Consider the following 17246-nt stretch of genomic DNA (forward strand, 5'->3'; position numbering starts at 1 on the left):
TTAGCAGGCAAGTCACAGTGGTGCGATGGAGCGTATCCTCTCAGCGGCCCGCAGGGACTGTCAGGAGAGTGACGGAGACGGATCGCAGGTGGACCAGCAAGGAGACCTGCCATAGATTAACTCGTCTGCCAGCAGGGGGACTCCATGGTACCATTTGTTTTCAGCTCAACAGATAATTTTTCTAATTAACCTTTAAGTGCGTTGCTTGATGCTGTATTCGGTGTGGAAAGTCTGCTGCACTGGTACTTCTCCTATATTCCTGAGTGTTAATAACATAAGAAATGTCTTCTCAAGTGTAGAAGATTCTCTGTACTTTATGTCACGGCCTGCAGGTCAGAGGCTTGTGGACACGCTGCACAGTATGTACCCACTGCAAAATGTCATCTTGGTTTTGCCGCAAAATTAAACAATGTAGTATTGATCCAGTATATACTCTGAGGGGGCTGGAGATCACAAATCTAGATTATCTGTGATATTTAACTTGGTAGGTTAAACAACGGTCCACTCACCTGTCAAAGAAAAATGGTATTATGAACAACAGAAGTGAAAGTGTGCTGATGAAATCTGCAAAAATGAAAGATGGATTTCAAAACATGTTGCTTTCTATATCAAATTAAAAAGAATACAAGTAATATTCCTATAGCTAAATCTTTCTAAACCCAAACTACTGTTTTCCAGTCTTCATGCCAAGCTATCCGACAGGCTAACAAATAACCCTATTTCCGAAAATATCAAATTACTGTTTTAAGGAATTGTTATGCATTAAATATAAGCTACAATGTGTATTTCCAACTAAACAAAGGTAACATTTATTTCCTCTATTTACAGTTGTAAAAGTTACATTTTTCTCTCAAAGTATAACCAAGTGGTCTCAGGACATTCAGTGTCAAACTTCATATTAACCATCAAATGTTGCCCCCGGGGCAAGAGGCTGTCTGCAAATAAATCCAAACTGGCTATCCCAAGAAGATTTCCCCGAGCCTAGAGATGTTCATGCTTTAGATTAAAAAATGTGTAATTCCATAGCCATCTGAGTCGAGAAAAGGAATTTAAGAGCTGTGTGGATGCCAGCACGATGCCACATCTTGGAATGGGCTATTGCTTTCCAAATTGCTCTGGGCTGTGTCCCTTTCTATGTATTTGTGCAATAGCATTAGCTTGTTTTCTGTCTGCTCTCCCCTCTTCCCAAAGTTTAAAAAGTAATCTTTTCTCAGAGCGTGGCTGTTTTTGATAAGGAATCTAAACTAGGTCAAGGACTCAGAGTAAAGTCATTGAACAGTAATTAAAGCAGCCGCCGATGCTACAGTTGAAAATGTCTCCACCATGAGCTTTGAGATAGAAATCCATTCAAGGATTTGGAGAGCCTTTGTTTCACTCTCCTCATGAGTAAAATCATTTTATTCTTCCTTTTTTTTTCTGGGAAAATGGGTAATTAAGTGAGCTGAGTTATTATCAAGCCACTGGAGGGAATTGAGAAGTTCTGCGTGATCACCTATAATATTTAATGTCCACTCATTGAAAGGAGTGCAGTATGCTGAAGACAGATCAGCTGCAGGGAGACATAGATGTCCTGTGATCTATTTTAAGCCTTTTCCCAGAACTCTACATTTACAATAGCAGATTATTTTATTTGTCTAAAATACACTGTATTGAAATATTTCATTGTTAGGGAGTTTAATTAAAGCTTGATTCAGTGCCATAGACACTAATTAGCATTTTTTGCCTTGCTCATATCACAGTAAGTAGTGTCAAAAAGCAAAAGATACAAGTCACATGTGCTTTTCAATTTCTGTACACTGCAACAGTTCGGTGTAATCTTTAGTAATCCTCATATCAGCAATCCAGTTTTAGTACCATTAAAACACGGCTGTTACATTGTTCGGTTCATACCAATAACTTAATTATATTGGCTCCTCATATAAGCCAATTGAGCTAAACAGTTTGAAGCAAAATTCCAGTTTTGAAAATTGTCTGCACAATGTGGTTTCAGAACCTGACCAGTGCTAGGAAGTTCTGAAAGTCAGGAAAAGAAAGAAATAAACAGAAATGTATGCAGATCTGGAGAACAATATGTGAACTAATATTCCCACCAATGGGACCACCATTGCCTTGCGAAATTCATAATCCCCCTCTGTAAGAAGATGATATTTGGCAGCCACCTCCATCTACTGTAACATTGTGCCTATGGTCTTTTTGCGTCTTTAGGACAGCCACTGGCTGAGCATTTGAAGTTTTTAATCTGGTGCTCCAGAGACTAAGGTCACCTTTCACTATCCCCCCTCTCTCTCTTTTATTTGCTCTTGCTTAGTTCTGGCAACCCCGCTATTTCACACACTATTAAAAGAAATCTACTAATGCAAGGAGCGAGGTCCTTGGCTTGTGGAATGGAAAATGATGGCATTTCTGAATTCTGTCTCTCTAAAAAAGACCCTGGGCGTCTTGTGCGAGGTTTATGACCCTAAGATTAGTCACTTTTTGGAGCTGGATGTACTGCCCCAGGCTATTTCTGCCAGAAACTGATTTTCATATTGATGTGCGACGTTGAAGCTCTCCAGTCCACATATTGGCTCATGCATCACCTGGACTCTGCAGCTGTCAAGCCTCAGTGATAGCAAGTGAAGCAGACAATTCCTCTGTTAATAAATAAACAAGTGTGACACTGCAAGTACATATTATATTCCTAAGGCTCCGGGCATCCAGCTATGCACCACACATTTCATCACCATTAACACTGTGTGATGTTCACTCTCAATTTTGTCCTGATTTCCTATTAAAAAACGTATTTATGACATTTTTATTTATTAGATGCATACTATCAAAACGGCTATTGAGTAATCATATAATACCAAAACATCACTTTGTGACTGACTATTAATTTTCTCAGTCAAGCACGTTTGTTTGTATTTGATTTAGCTTGAAGCATCTGAAAACCAAAGAGCAAGCCCAGATTTTTTGAAGTAAGGTTGTATGAGTTTTTAATACATAGTGAGTGTATTACCAAAGTAGACTGTGGTTGGCATGCCCCCAATTTGAAAAAGCAGAAAGGAGTACCATCACTGAGGGTAAGCAATAATATGGACAGAGTCAGTGCATACTGTATTTTTGTCACCTAAAAACATCTATATCATTTTAAGTGTACAGTATGTTTAGAACTTTGTCTACACTTGCCATCAGATATCCTTTTTCATCATGGAATTGAAGCTATCATATCACACTCTTCAAAGCCACCAGACGCCTTTGACAAAAACTGTAATTTTACCTGTCAGACCACTAGAGTTTTTAGCTCCGAACTTACCTTTTAAAATACTAAAGTTGCACAATGGTACAAAAAAAAAAAAACAGCAAAAAGCTAACTGCTCCAGGAAGAGGGAAGACCAGCAACTCCTGTGATCTGGAAGGTAGAAATATTGTCTGGTGGCTTTTAAGAGAGCATAGGATGATATTAAATATCCCTCTTGGAAAGATCTGCCTGACAGCAAGGTAAAAGGGTGAAAATATTCTAAATATAGCACACACTTAAACTGTTATTGATTTTTTTCCAGTTAAGTCTTTCATTTTGGTGTCTAATATGCATGCCCCTGGCTACAGGATCCTTTCTGCTTCTTCTACTGCGAACTAGGGGGCGTGCCAGCTGCCATCAATTGGTGATACTTTGACTATTATATAGATGTATTGTACCCCATATAAACCCACTAAAAAATCTGAACCTAAGCCCTACTTGTACTTTTGGAATTCCTGTTCTGTCTCTCAGGTACTGCATGGACTTTATAAGTAACCTTTGTGTGGACAAACCACTGGTACTGACAAAAGTAAGAATAGATTAAAAAAAAAACATTCAATACACTGCATACTACTGGCCTTTTTTCCCATGTCGAGGGAAAAAAAAGAGCAGTTGGGGAATTACATGGAGCAGAGCTTTGCATGTATTACACAGCAGAAGACTAAGGAGAGATTATCCAAGGCCAGATGTGTCTCTCTCCAAGGAAAAAACATGCAGTCCGCTAAGAAGCAGCCATATCCTGCCTCTGGTAAGCGTCAAGCAGTGGGGTGTCGGCGGTCGGCTGTCTGGAGCATCATGCTGACTGTCTCTGAATATGCAAGATTTCAGGTTTAGGAAGCGGTCGTCTTTTAATGTCGTCGACACATCATCCATCATACTTTAGACAAACATTTTCCAAGTTGACTGATTGACGGTAATGCAGCATTAGCTTCTATTTGCTCAGAGGCAAATGTCATGCCTGTTTATGCATTTCCGAGAGGAGAAAATATGGAATTCAAATTTGCCTGTGAATAGACCTGTGAAGCTGCTCTCCAGCAAGAAAGAACACATTGCACAGAACACAACAGACCATGGCAAGACTAAACCTGTCTAAAACAAAAAAAACAATCTATCATTCTGTATTCCTAATATCACCACACCCACTTTTTTTTCCTGGCTTAATTGCAAAGAAAGTGCTCTTTGATGAGCATTTCAAGGCAGCGACACCCTGTAGTTCATGAGCTATGACTCCATAGCGAAGAAACCAGCATGCTTCTCTAGGTACAGAATTGCGTTTTATTGAACCAGGGCTTGTCAGCATTTTTGGTGAGCTGGTAAAATATAATTGTGTCATCCTTTATAAAGCAGTGTTGGGTTGACAGCACCCACAGAAGCTTCATTACTCTGCTTTTTATTGGGGTGTGAAGAAGGGACATTCTCCTGGTGATGAATAACGTCTCTCTCGCATGAAGTCAAGGTAAAAACACACTCACAGCGGTGGTGTGCTCCACTGGATGTACATGGATCATTTAAAATGAAATCAATTCAGCTGAAGAATTAGAGCTGGTTGCCATAATGGTTTTTATCTGACGCCCATCAATACCTGTATTGATTTGCAAGTAGAATCGAATCTTGTGAGAACTGAGAGGGAAAAAAAAAAATGCTACACACATATGTGAGTACCACAGCAACAAATGTACGAAGGTAGAGTGACGTCTGCTAATCCATCAAGATTTTCATTACAGCAGAGTCCTAAACATTGTAAGTGTTTGAATATTTGAAAAAATAAAACCAAAGAATATGTTTTGTTTTTTTGGATATACATAACAACAGATATGTATACATGTTTTCAATCTGGTTACCTGCAGTTGTGCTCTGTACATTATCTCTCATTCTTTTTCGACAGGATTAAAATGTTGATTCAAGCTTTAATTTGTTTCAGAAAAAAATAACAAATAAAATCCCACCAGCTGCTTTATCTTCATTCTGCATGTTTGGTATCTTATGTACTTGTTTGAAATTACTTTTATTAATTGCCTAATTTGACATTTGTTTTTATTATCCTGGATTTCATAGAAGGCTTGCATTACAGATACTGTCCACCGCTTGGTTCTCGCCTGTAGTTAGTGTTGCAGGGAATCTCCTCAAACTGTCCCTATCTCTATTAGAGGTGAGCCAGCTGCAGAGTGGCTCGCAGCTCCTAAATGCGATGGCAAATACCCCCATTCACCTGTACTGTGATTTATCAAGTTCACCAACCATCTTTATTGTGTTTGGGTCCTCACCAGGGCTGTAAACACCTTTTTATGGATGGAAAACAGAACTGTTTGACAATTCGGCAGAACATTTCATTAAAATGGGTTTAGCAGGAAACACCGGCGAGGCGAAATAAAACGTAAGGACCCGAGGATCCTGATCATAAGTTATTAAGGCGGGGAGGGGCCGCTCCAGGGACTCACACTTTAAATAGAGCTCCAAAGTTCCCAACTTCATTTCCTATGCACAATCAAACTCACACCCTTGAGAGGGAGGATATTTAAGATCCAATGAATGGATGTGAGCCAGAAACGGCATTTAATAAAAGCAAAAGACGAGATACAAGTTGATTAATGCAATGAAGAATAATAAAGCCGTAGCAGATCTGCAGGGAAATGTAAGGTCTTATTTTCTTTTTCTCATGACAGGGATTAAGTACAAATATCCCTGCTACTGGTATTAACTTCTGGCAGGATTGCTCTGTTTCATGATCAGTTTTTAGTGCAAGTCCTGCATCTCTTCACTGATATAGCTGCAGGAGAGGCAGGCATCACCCTCAGTAATAACAGTAATAAAACACGGCCGATATCATCGCTAAGGTTCAAATGATAAGGGTTTCCTAAAGGCCTCTGTTGATACACTGAACTTACTGATAGCATGGCAATATTCAGTATCTTTAATTTGACTGTTTTCAAGGCATGATACCATTTGTTTTCAACAGATTTTCTCTCTTATCCTTTGCAACAGCATCACTAAACCTCTGCACATTACTTGTTTATTTTCCATTAAATCCCTGACTAATTAAATCCTTGCAGGGTGAACAGCTTTTTCAAGCAGACTGACCCACATCACCAATGCAGCTGTAAACTCTGGAATACATTAAAGTTCAATGTATAACTTTAAAAAAAAACCCATTGTTTTACAATTATATAAACATATAAAGTATGCATAGAATTTAAAAACAATGTATTGAAAAAAAACTAAATAATTTAGCTCTGACTGTGGAAGAAGCTGACTCATAAAGAAAAAAAGTAAAAGGACTGCTGATATAAACTAACCTTATCTGCGCAAAAACTGCATGCACACAGTTTATATTCCACAAGACTTTCTTGTTTTTTCCTCCACATCCCACAACAGAAAATGACAAGCACAGCCCCAAAGACTGAACCATGTGTGTTTAGTGAGGGTAAACGTCACTGAGTGTAATTAAGGAGGATCTCGCCCCCAGGAACTCTCCCAGTTGACAAAGTGAACAAGTGACAGTGACTCTTTTTATCAAGCGAGCTAATATTGGATTAAAAGAGCATGGCTTAGAGTCAATATCAAGTTGTTTCTCAAAATTGTTATCACTGTTTGTCAGGCACATATAAAATTCTTCTGAAGTAACCTATTTTTCACTTGAACTTTTCCTCTCAACAGGACAAGTTTTACAGTTGTAGCAGCAAAACAAATAGTCTGAAAGGGAATATATAATTTATGAATTCACTAAATGTGTTGTGTTATCTGTAATTGATCAAAATATGAACAGAAGGGGTCAATTAGTGGCATTTTTTTGGCCAGGCTTATCTCTCACACTACTGTTACAATAGTTGGCATGCAGAATAAATATGGTGCCATCGCTTATCTATGGCAATTCTCCATATTCACACCCACAGGAACAGTCCTGCAGATCGGAGTGTAAGGCCTTGAATCGCTAGATTAATGAGAGAGACAAAGGTAAACTTGATTAGAGCCGAGTCACCCCATTCCACTCTTTCTGATTTGTGGTTAATCGCCTCGGATTGATTTAAGCCCGCAAGTCTACAGGATCTCTTCTGTGCAGCTGAATTTGTTCTGAGTGCGAGAACAAAACACAGAATTCTGCAACTGGAATTTCCACCCACACCTTGTTTTATGCCGACTGCTAATTGATGTTAGACGGAATTTTAAAAATTTAACAGAAGAAAGTCCTGAGAAGCATCAATCAAACAGCCGTATTCTGCCGTACTCAGACCAATGGAGGACAGCTGCTATATAACAGCAGCTGCTAAACAGGACTAATTCTCCAGAATGAAATATGCCGCAGAGGCTGGCCATTTACAGGACCGGTATCAGAGCTATATTTCAAGGCCCGGCCGCAGCCTCTGCCCATTAAAGTGTGTGTGATGTATTTTAGGGCCGGTTTATGTCCTGCTCGGGTCTCAGAGAGGGTTACACACTGACATGATGGCTGATAGAAGATGCCTCTGGCCTGGTGCTGACTCTCCATATAGTGGGAACCAGAGGAGATGAGCAACATTAAAGAAAATAGACATCTAAAGAGTCCGTTTGGTGAAACAATGTATATGCAGCTGAAAACGCAATGATTGCTTTGCCTCTACAAAGAAGTGGAATGGAGGCAGTGATATCATGAATGTGTAGACAATGTGTAGGATTAGGCTTAATCCTGACTACTTGACTTCAGCATTTTGGATTAAGCTCTTGAAACTAGTGTCAGAAAGATTATTCGGAGGAGATTACACAAAACTGTGAAGCTGGCAGGTAAACACATGGAAAATAACCAACATAACTTCAGTTTTCATGTTGGTAATTTTTTTTTATAAGAGCTAATAAACACAGGCATCCTGCAGCACCAACACCTGTTCAGTGTGAAAATATTAGGTGCAAAGTCATCGTCAAGCAAATAACAGGATTCTTCAATATTTGTAAGGTGCAGTAGGCGTTAAGGTGATAGCTGATGTTATGAGGGTCAGGGATGTTAAGTGCTTCAAAGAATAATGCTTTGTTATGTTTTTAAAATCTGTCTTGCCACAGTTTTATATTCAAATTGTGTAGGTGTATTTTTTACATATATATATGCCTGCTTTTGGTATCAAACCTTGTACATTAATTAGACTGATTCCAGGGGAATTAAAGAAACCTTGGATGAAGTGCACTAAACCCCAGCATTGAAAGGCAACAAGTAGACATTTGCAGGCTGCTGCTCTCATAAATTAAAACATTTTAAATCAAAGTTGCTATGGAGGCATGCAGACATGGAATGAACGGCTTACGTCAGAAAAATAACTACCTAAAGCACACTCAGGTCAAGATGTAATTATAATATTCAGACTTTGAACACATGGCCTGTTTCCTCATTACACTAACGATGAGTGAAGGTACTCTGATGAGCGCCTCAGAGCCAGAGGTTAGAGGTTCAGCTCTGATCGGCGGCCAGATGGACTGAGAGAGAGGTCTCTTTTCTTAAAAAAAAAAAAAAAAAAAAAAAAAAGGATTTCACTTGGATGCTTCCTATGTTTGTGTCAAAAATTTGCTGCAACATCTGACAACGGCAGGGAAGTACTTCTGGTTATCCTCGGCTTTAGCTCCTGTTCTCCCTGCATCACCTGCACAACTCAAAGAGATTCACACGAACACGGAAACATACATCAGGACCTCTTGAGAGACGTGGCTTGTCATTACTGGTATCAGGTAATAAGCAGGTGGCAGAAAGTAAATAAAAAACAACATCCAGCTAACAATATAACGATATCCAGCTGTTCTGCACTTCCAAGTGTAATCAATCACCTGGAAAACAAGGCGATCTGTGGAAATTTCATCACATCTATCTCGTGGAGAACTTCTTCTACGATAAGACACCAACTGGCACGTGAAAGTAAATAGTTCTTGAAGAGCATTAGTGGCAAACAGTGTATTGAGGTTGATTATCTCTGTGACTAATGCTCTGTCACTCTGTGGTATGAGAGGGCCCAGCGAGGACCCCCGGTAATGGAGCCTGAGCAGGTGTTGAAAGCCCACTGACATCAGGGGGGAGTGCACTGACAAGAATTTCTGATGAATTTCAATTACTGATCTATTAAAGCTAATGAGGTAAATGAGCAGCCAGAATACATTTGCTGGAGAGCTTGAGACAAGACCTCAGCAGTTTGACAGGATTTTGTGCATGTGCAGTCACAGCAGACGGCCTGGTTTTTGAACTGCCGCTGGAAAGTCTGTTCATGAGTAGAACATACAGGAGTCGGACAACCGGCGGCTCCAAATGAATTATCTGCGACATATAAAGCATACTGTTTGAGAATAAAAGTTGGTGCTCCCACTCTAAGCTGTCATGGCTGTCGAAATGTGAGGTTAGCATGCCATCTGCTGGAGGCAGTGCAATGCAGGTTTAGCTGTATTATCAGACATGCAGCACCATCTACTGGAATTATGGTGAACAGCATCTGGGGGAGTTTTAAAAGTCTGGTATTTTTTATTACTGTCCAGCTCTCTCTCGCTCTCTCGATAAAGGATCTGGAAGCAAAATATTTGCAAAAGCAGAATATTTGTCAGAAAGAGAACAGAAGAAAAGTCTTTAGAATTGCTTTTATAATATATATTTTTTGAGAGAACAATCTCTGGTCTGCTACTGTGACACGTTTTTATTTTTGGGAAAATTATCCCTGACAAAGCATAATTATTAGCGACAAACTCCTAACACACACACTAGATATCAAGGCTAAATCTGCAATAAATGATTTATTGGGAACAACAACCGGCTATAAATAACACTCTTTTTATCTTAACTTTGTGAGTGTAGCAATGAAGCAAGGTTAGCATTCAAAAGGGCTTGACACTTGGCAAACTCCAAAGTCCAAATCTTACTCTCCTTTGAGCTTTGTCTTAGCATGGACTGAACTTGAAGATGCGGATCAACTCCCATTTTCCATGCTAATTCAACAGTAAGCAAATAAGTTGAGTGCGAGTGGAGGCGGGCCATGCAAACAATTCTGGTTCATGGACTGTCCATGCACCCATCCATCACTCAAAGGGCCACACCTTAAATACACACAGCTTTAAACCTTAATACAATTTCTACAGATGAGTTATATAAAAATGCACCCCTGACACAGCTGTCATAAACAGGGAAATTAGGTACAGAGACCAAACTGCCTTTTGTAACAGGTTGTAAACATGTTTACATCTGCTGTAAAGTACATTTGAACATGGAGTCTATGGGGATTGACTCTTTTTTGGAGCCAGCCTCATGCAGACATTTGGGGAACTGCAGTTTTTGGCCACTTCTGTGTTGGCTTCATTTTCCAGTCCCAGAGGTTGCTGCGTAGTTTTCAGACTTCACTAATTCTTGAGGAAAATATATCGCCTTTTAGCTGCTAAATTCTCCACAAATATTCACCTGGTAGAGCACAGTGATACAGCTTATTTTGTTTTCCGCTATGGCCAAAACATTATGCATGAGAGCAGTGAGAGTGGAACACAATAGTTGTAGTTTCACAGACTGCAACAGTGAAAGAAAGACTGGAAGAGGAAGTGAGCGCTCCATCACTCAAAATGCTTTTTTTCACTGTCTGTTATAATATCATTGATCAAACTTCTTTATATATTAAAAAGAGGTACAACTGTTATGACAAAGATTCTGAAATCACATAGCTAGAATTATGTGTTAGTCAATAAAGAATTTGGATATTGTTGTTTTCTGAAGATGCATTTATTGTATGTAATTTTTATGATCCACAGAAAATTTGAGGATTCATGTATGTATTTATTATTTGCTGTAAACATACACAACAACAACAACAACAACAATGAAAGGTGTGTGGGCGTGTTTTTTTTTCACAGGGCACACTCATCCATGAACAAGAAAGCACTTCAAATCACTGTTGAAGAACACCTTGCCATCTTTTTCAGTGCTGCACTTGTCTCTGAGAAGGTCGAGCATGCTTGCTCTGATTTCTGGGGTGAAGGATTCGTGGAAGTTCTCTTGTGCCGTCATGAAATTCAGCAGACGTTGTCCAGTCTCGCTGCTTGGATTGAAGCACTCGATGATGTCGAAGGAGTTGGGAACTGGATGCTCGTCATACTTCAGACCCTGGTTTTTCAGGCAGGCGATAACTTCGTTTGATGAGCGGTACTCCTTGATGGCATCATTGCACTGATGCAGCTCATTCGCGAACGTTTTCCACAGAATGTCCCAGCCACTGTTTCCTGGATAGCATGGCATTAAACAGGGAGTTACTTACAGAACAAAAACAACTAAAGTATTGCAAAGTTTTGTCAGCTTATGATCGTATGTTGCAGTTAAAATGGCTGGTAGGCCAAATAATCATCAACGTAGCATGTTTAGCATGTAGCTCTGGCTGATTTTCTTTCCAACACAGAAACCCAAGAGGGCACTGTCGTTCCAGCACAAACAGAATAAGTATTACACAGGAGTAAAGACACAAAGAAACAAACTTTTTCCTTTTCAATCATATTTATCATCATCTAACAGATTTGCATTGCATAAGAATTGTAATTATGCATTTAAATAATCTGAATGTGCCACCCATAAACTGCTTCTGCTTACCTGCTTCAATGATGATCATAAGCCTGCCGTTTTTCTTCAGAAGGCTCTGGTAAAACTTGATTGTTTCACCAAGGTTGTCCACATAGTAGATCATCTGTTGAGAAAAGCATTAATGGGGACCTTTATGTTGACCTCTCGAAACTTGAATACATGCAAGTGCCTTCTTAGAAGTGTTTTCATTTATAGTTCATCTACCAGGGACATCCTATATCAAAGGCTGCATTACTAATATAGCACTCATCATCGCACACTTTTGTTTGGGAGAAAACACTCTACTCTCAGTGTGGTCCCAGCTGAATTCAAGCAGCAGTGAAGAGTTTAGAGAGGACCTAAATATATCTTGTTGCTTACACAGAGTGAGATACATTCTGCCAGCAGTTTGCAATACATTGTAGCCCATCATACCAACAGGTGGCAATCCAAAATGACATGGAGACCACATGCAAAATCTGGAGGCCGAATTGTGAACCCACAATCTTGTTGCCTTGAATATGAAAAATAATACCTGAATCATGTGTATGAAGTCGAATTTCTTCATGTCTCCCTTTGCTTTCACTTGCTTCTCATAGTCTCCACTGTGCATTATATGCCAGTTAAATGGGATCTTCTGAAGGTTGGCAGTCTTAGCTACCAAAGCTTAAAGTTGCACAAAATAAAACAACACAAATAATCAAAAACAAAAGATGTACCAGTCTGTAAGAATATTTCATTTAGCAATCCTTGATGAAGAGATAAATCAAATACAAAACAAGAAACATAAAACAAGGTTGAGCTGTTTATAATCCATTTAGAGCATGCAGTTGCCCCACAAGGCATTGTAGGTACCTCAGTTAGTGCCATGTTCAAAAACAGAGAACCAAAAAAGAAAATAAAGAATGTAGAGATGTGCTTGCATTCTGTGCAAGAAAAGCAAAGACTGTTGAGTTCTTGTAGAGAGGGGAAGTGGACCTGTGAAGCCCATGATGCAATGGCTAAAAACATTCAGTCTGTGCTCAGATGAAAGCATCACCAGCATATATCCCAGTGCTACCTGATTTCAGTATCATGCACTAATGCTACAACTTCTAAGGAGGAGAAATGAGAGACATAAGAGAACAACAAAATATGATCGTTAAATTACAAAACAAAAACGTTCAGTGGGTGGTTTGAATGTGAATTGTCAATACCTTTGAAGTTGTCAGTGAGCTTAGAGCTTCCCTCCACAATGTCAGCAGTGATAGGAACAGCAGGGAAGGCAGACTGCAGCAGAGAGAGCATGTGGACATCCATCTCCCCTGGAATATAGCAAGAAGTTTGAAGTGTTATGCTGCTTCAAAAAAAAAAAGAAATGCCCCGAAACATATTCGACTGTAACATTGCCAACATTTCTAATGCATTCAAAACTAATTTCAAGCTAAATGTCAAATATATTTGACTCAAGTGTGCATGTTTTCTCTATAGTCTTGCCTCAACAGTTCTGAACAAAGACTTTGATGTAGCCACTGTGCAGTAATCTTAGTGATCTATGACCTATAGTGGTCTCCAGTGAGGCCCAGCACAAACTGCAATACCTTTGTCCTCATTTAACCTGTAGAGGCCTCCGTTCGGTACGGTCTGCTGATGTGAATTGTCCTTACCTCACCCTTATGAGGAGCATACTGATCAGTTTCAGCTGAAACCTTTTGATTTATAGCAATCAAGTAAGGCAAAAACTATCACAGTAAAGTACTACAGCAATATACTGTATGTTCTACAAATACACATGTTGTATTTCTTGACATACCTCCACCACTTCCAACACCAAGAACATCCAGGCTGCTTTTACCGGCTCCAATTCTGCATTAAAAGAGAAACTGGTATTGAAACAAATACACTTCAAATAACCCAATAGTACATAATAGCTAATATACTGTTTAATTGTATAGGCTGCTGATTGAAACAAATAGTTTGACTTTTTTTGGTTTCACAGTTTAAATTCTCATTTTACCAGTCTCTTCAAAAAAAAGGAAAAATCCTTGCCTTTGTTCAAGACTTCATTGTCATGGTCATATCTACTCCATAGCTACATGACAAATGTTCCAATAGTTTTTCCTTATATTACTAACATTTTCTGATTAACCCATAGTTTTCCGTGCACGTGACTGCATATGAAAAACTTTCTAAATGCTGCGACACAATGAAAAAAGGAATTTAGAGTCATCAACAGTTGGACAAGAATTTTATGTGAGAGAATTTTTTTACATTCTCATAATTTAAAATACACTTAACTTGATTTGATTTTATAATGTGGCTAAAGTGTCTTTAATTATTTTGAAAAGTGCTATACAAATGAAATGTATTATTATTGTTGTTGTTAATTAGCCTAGCCGCGCTAGACAACCCACGGCAACAAATTTAATTCTCTGCCAGGGTGGGTCTAGTTACCCTCCATAAGGCTCGAGGTTGGACGCTCCTAAAACTGGCCGGACCAATCACCATGAAGTGTAGAGTCAGAAGGCGGGCGTAACTAAGTGATGACAGAGGCGCGACGATTCTGACAGAAACAACCAGAAACAACTAGCCTAGCCACGCTAGACAACCCAGGGCAACGAATTTAATTCTCTGCCAGGGTCGACAACAAAAACGACAACAGTCGTTGAGCTCCATTAGCACCGACTCTGAATAGTCTTTCTGTTAACATGTCTGTAATATACTTGAGCTTCACCCATTGACTGTATAAATAAGGCTTCACCGAACTACCACATCCTCTGATTTCCGGCGCTCTAGGAGCCTATTCGTTGCGCTGATTGGTTGTATACCTACCCAATTGCTGCAGAGTGATTTGATAGACAACCTTTTAGCCCGCCTCCCTCCCTGTCAAGCGTGCCTAGACCCTTGCGTCTTCAGAACATGGGTCTAGCGCGGCTAGGCTAGTTGTTAATGAGAAATGATGATAAAATTGCATTGTGTCAGGGCTGTTTTTGCTCAGGAAAAGGGCACAAGCAGAAAGAAAAGTGAATTTTTGACTGGTTGAAATATTTTTTAGCTGAAGCTTTATCCTTGCATGAACTCACGTATAATTGTTTTTCCAGTTTTTCATCTCTCTTTGAAAAGACATTCTCCAGGTGTTGATTCAGTGAGTTAAATGATAGAGCTCACCAAAACAACACAATAAGACAAAAAGAAGGCAGTTTGGAGTTTGTCTTGGTAAAAAATAAGTCAAAGGTGATAAGTGTAGTGAAGCATTTCACTCTTTTCTGCCGTACCTTGTAAATTCTCCTGGCAGGACGTTTTGAACACACTGCAGCATGGCTTCGTGCTCTCCTGAGTGTTCCAGGTAGAACTGGAAGTTCGGGACGGTGTGGCCCTCGTAACAAGTGTGGGTTGGTTCCGCGGTCATCGCTGATTCCTGCAATGGATTACAAATAGTGGAGAGAAATAAAAAAAATAAGCAAATTTGCATGAAAAACTCAAACTTTCAAACTTAAAGAAGTTACTAAATCAGTTTCAAATCGTATAAGTAATTAGATGGTACATTATGAGCGTTCAAAATTACCTTTAAGACTTGGAGAGAAGAGAATGAAGACAGAGGCTCGTTGTGCTCTCACTCTTTAAAGCAGCAGAGTTGCTGTCCCCTCCTACGGCCTCATTGGCTTCCTTCCAGCGAGCTTTTGTTGCATAACTCATGAACTTTGCATGCACCGCAGAGACAGCAACAGCTGTCCTGCTAGATTCCTGCTCTATTAGCCGTATCATTTGCAGCACAAACAACTGTTGAATTTAAAAATTGGAATATATATTTTTTAAATAAATTCTTTCAAAACTGAAAAAAGCTAGTTTGAAAGTAGTAATTTCAGTATACATTGAAACTTTTTTCATTCAGTATGTTACACTGTAAAGCATAAGGGTCTGAGTACTTATCTTGTAATCGGATTTTCTGTTCTGAAACGGGTATTGAAAAACAAAAACGAGCGGTTATTTGATTTTCATTTTAAAATGCAAAACTTAAAATTGAAATAGGATTGAACCATACACGGATTAAGATGTTTTTCCTTTTAATGATCAAGAACAGATATACGATTTTTAAAAAATGCTTTGATTTTCATTTTATATTTAGAATAACAAAAAGCAAATAAAATCAGTAAGAGACAGAAACCAAAAAAGGTCCGATTTTTCATTTCCTGAGAACAGAAGTGGTCATCAGCAAGTGTAGAGCCAAACCATAGATATGTATAGAAGATTCATATTCATATCTATGAGTCAAACCACAACAAGATTCTCAGAGGGCGGAGCCAGAGAGCAGTGACTGTCAGACCACAGATATATAGAGAAGACAGCGCCAGCTTATCTAATCGTCTATCCATACCTATGGTCAGAAAGTCTGGTGGCAGATCTGGCTGCTGTTGACCTTGTTTTTGGAGTAAAACACAGTAAGAAGATAGATACTTCTAACCAGTAGCGTTGTTTTGTTGTATGTTAAGTCAGCGACTTGTAAAGAGTTGTGTTTTGTCGTGTTTGAGCAGTTAGCCACCTGTATTAATTACTGCTGAACACCTGTGTTAGTTGCAGCTGCCCATCATTATTAGAATGAACTTCTCAACCTGTATTTCTCTGCTGTGTATTTTAGCTTTTATAAAAGTTATTTTACTTTAAGGTTAGCTAAAACCCGTTCAGCTGCACTGAAGTTTAACATTCAGCTGGTTTGAATTAAACCACGTTTAACTGAACATTGTGCAACATTACCTCTCTGAATCTCCATAATTTCATTAAATTCCTTCTCTCTTCCACTGCTCAAGTTCAATCCAGTATATAAAGTGACATTAATAGTGAATAAACTAAATAACAGCCATTGTATTTATTTATTATTGCATGTGTTTGTAGTAAAACATGACTTGAAACTTCCTACTTTTGGATCTAGAACTTCACAAGCCGTTCATTTTCAGTCACCTGACGAGTTAAACTCCCCTTTTTATGTGAGGGTGAAGCAGAAACTCTGAGTTAACAAAGAAAGTTGTTTATAATTTGCGATACCTGTTATCTCTGACTGAGGCTTTAGTTTTTGTTGAGCCGATTTACATGTAGAAACTTTGTTCAGGAAGATTTCTCAGTAGCTCAGAGGACAGGCTGCTTTTTACACAATCTTGTAAGAGAATGTCAGTCAATGCTTTCAGCAGAATTTAGAAACACAACACTTCCTAAACAGATATTTTCAGGCTGTGAGGTTGAACATTTGAGAGTCTATCAGTGTGTTTGTTTGTGGTCTTTGTGTTTCTAGGTGGAAGCTGAATTAGTGAGAGATAGTTGAGAAGGTTTACAGTTCTTGTTTTAGCGAAATGTTAGAATAGAAGATCTTTATTGTCATTGTACATGAAATTATCTGCAAACCAGCAAAGTGCATCAGTCTGAGGTATCTCAAAATAAGTAAGTGAAGAAAGATGCTTCTAAAGCCAG

General features: G+C 39.0%; 1 protein-coding gene across 1 annotated transcript; it reads right to left on the reverse strand.

The window, feature by feature from the left end:
• Nucleotides 1–11012: 11012 nt before the first annotated feature.
• On the reverse strand, nt 11013–15471 carry LOC110950849 (histamine N-methyltransferase-like). The gene is made up of 7 exons (XM_022193661.2): nt 15352–15471; nt 15062–15204; nt 13600–13652; nt 13004–13111; nt 12343–12473; nt 11838–11931; nt 11013–11476 (listed from the first exon to the last, which is right to left on the reverse strand). Exons 2-7 carry the CDS (start codon nt 15193–15195, stop codon nt 11118–11120), a joined length of 879 nt encoding a protein of 292 aa, XP_022049353.2. The 5' UTR covers nt 15196–15204; nt 15352–15471; the 3' UTR covers nt 11013–11117.
• Nucleotides 15472–17246: the final 1775 nt, after the last annotated feature.

Source organism: Acanthochromis polyacanthus, chromosome 14, assembly GCF_021347895.1.
Source record: "Acanthochromis polyacanthus isolate Apoly-LR-REF ecotype Palm Island chromosome 14, KAUST_Apoly_ChrSc, whole genome shotgun sequence".
Taxonomy (NCBI): domain Eukaryota; kingdom Metazoa; phylum Chordata; class Actinopteri; family Pomacentridae; genus Acanthochromis; species Acanthochromis polyacanthus.

Coding starts and splice junctions, on each gene's coding strand:
- LOC110950849 (XM_022193661.2), bottom strand. CDS start 15,195: ATGACCGCGGAACCAACCCACACTTGTTACGAGGGCCACACCGTCCCG. Junction 13,653..15,061: donor CTGCCAGGAGAATTTACAAG/GTACGGCAGAAA, acceptor CTTTTAATGCAG/AATTGGAGCCGGTAAAAGCA. Junction 12,474..13,003: donor GCTCACTGACAACTTCAAAG/GTATTGACAATT, acceptor TGCAACTTTAAG/CTTTGGTAGCTAAGACTGCC.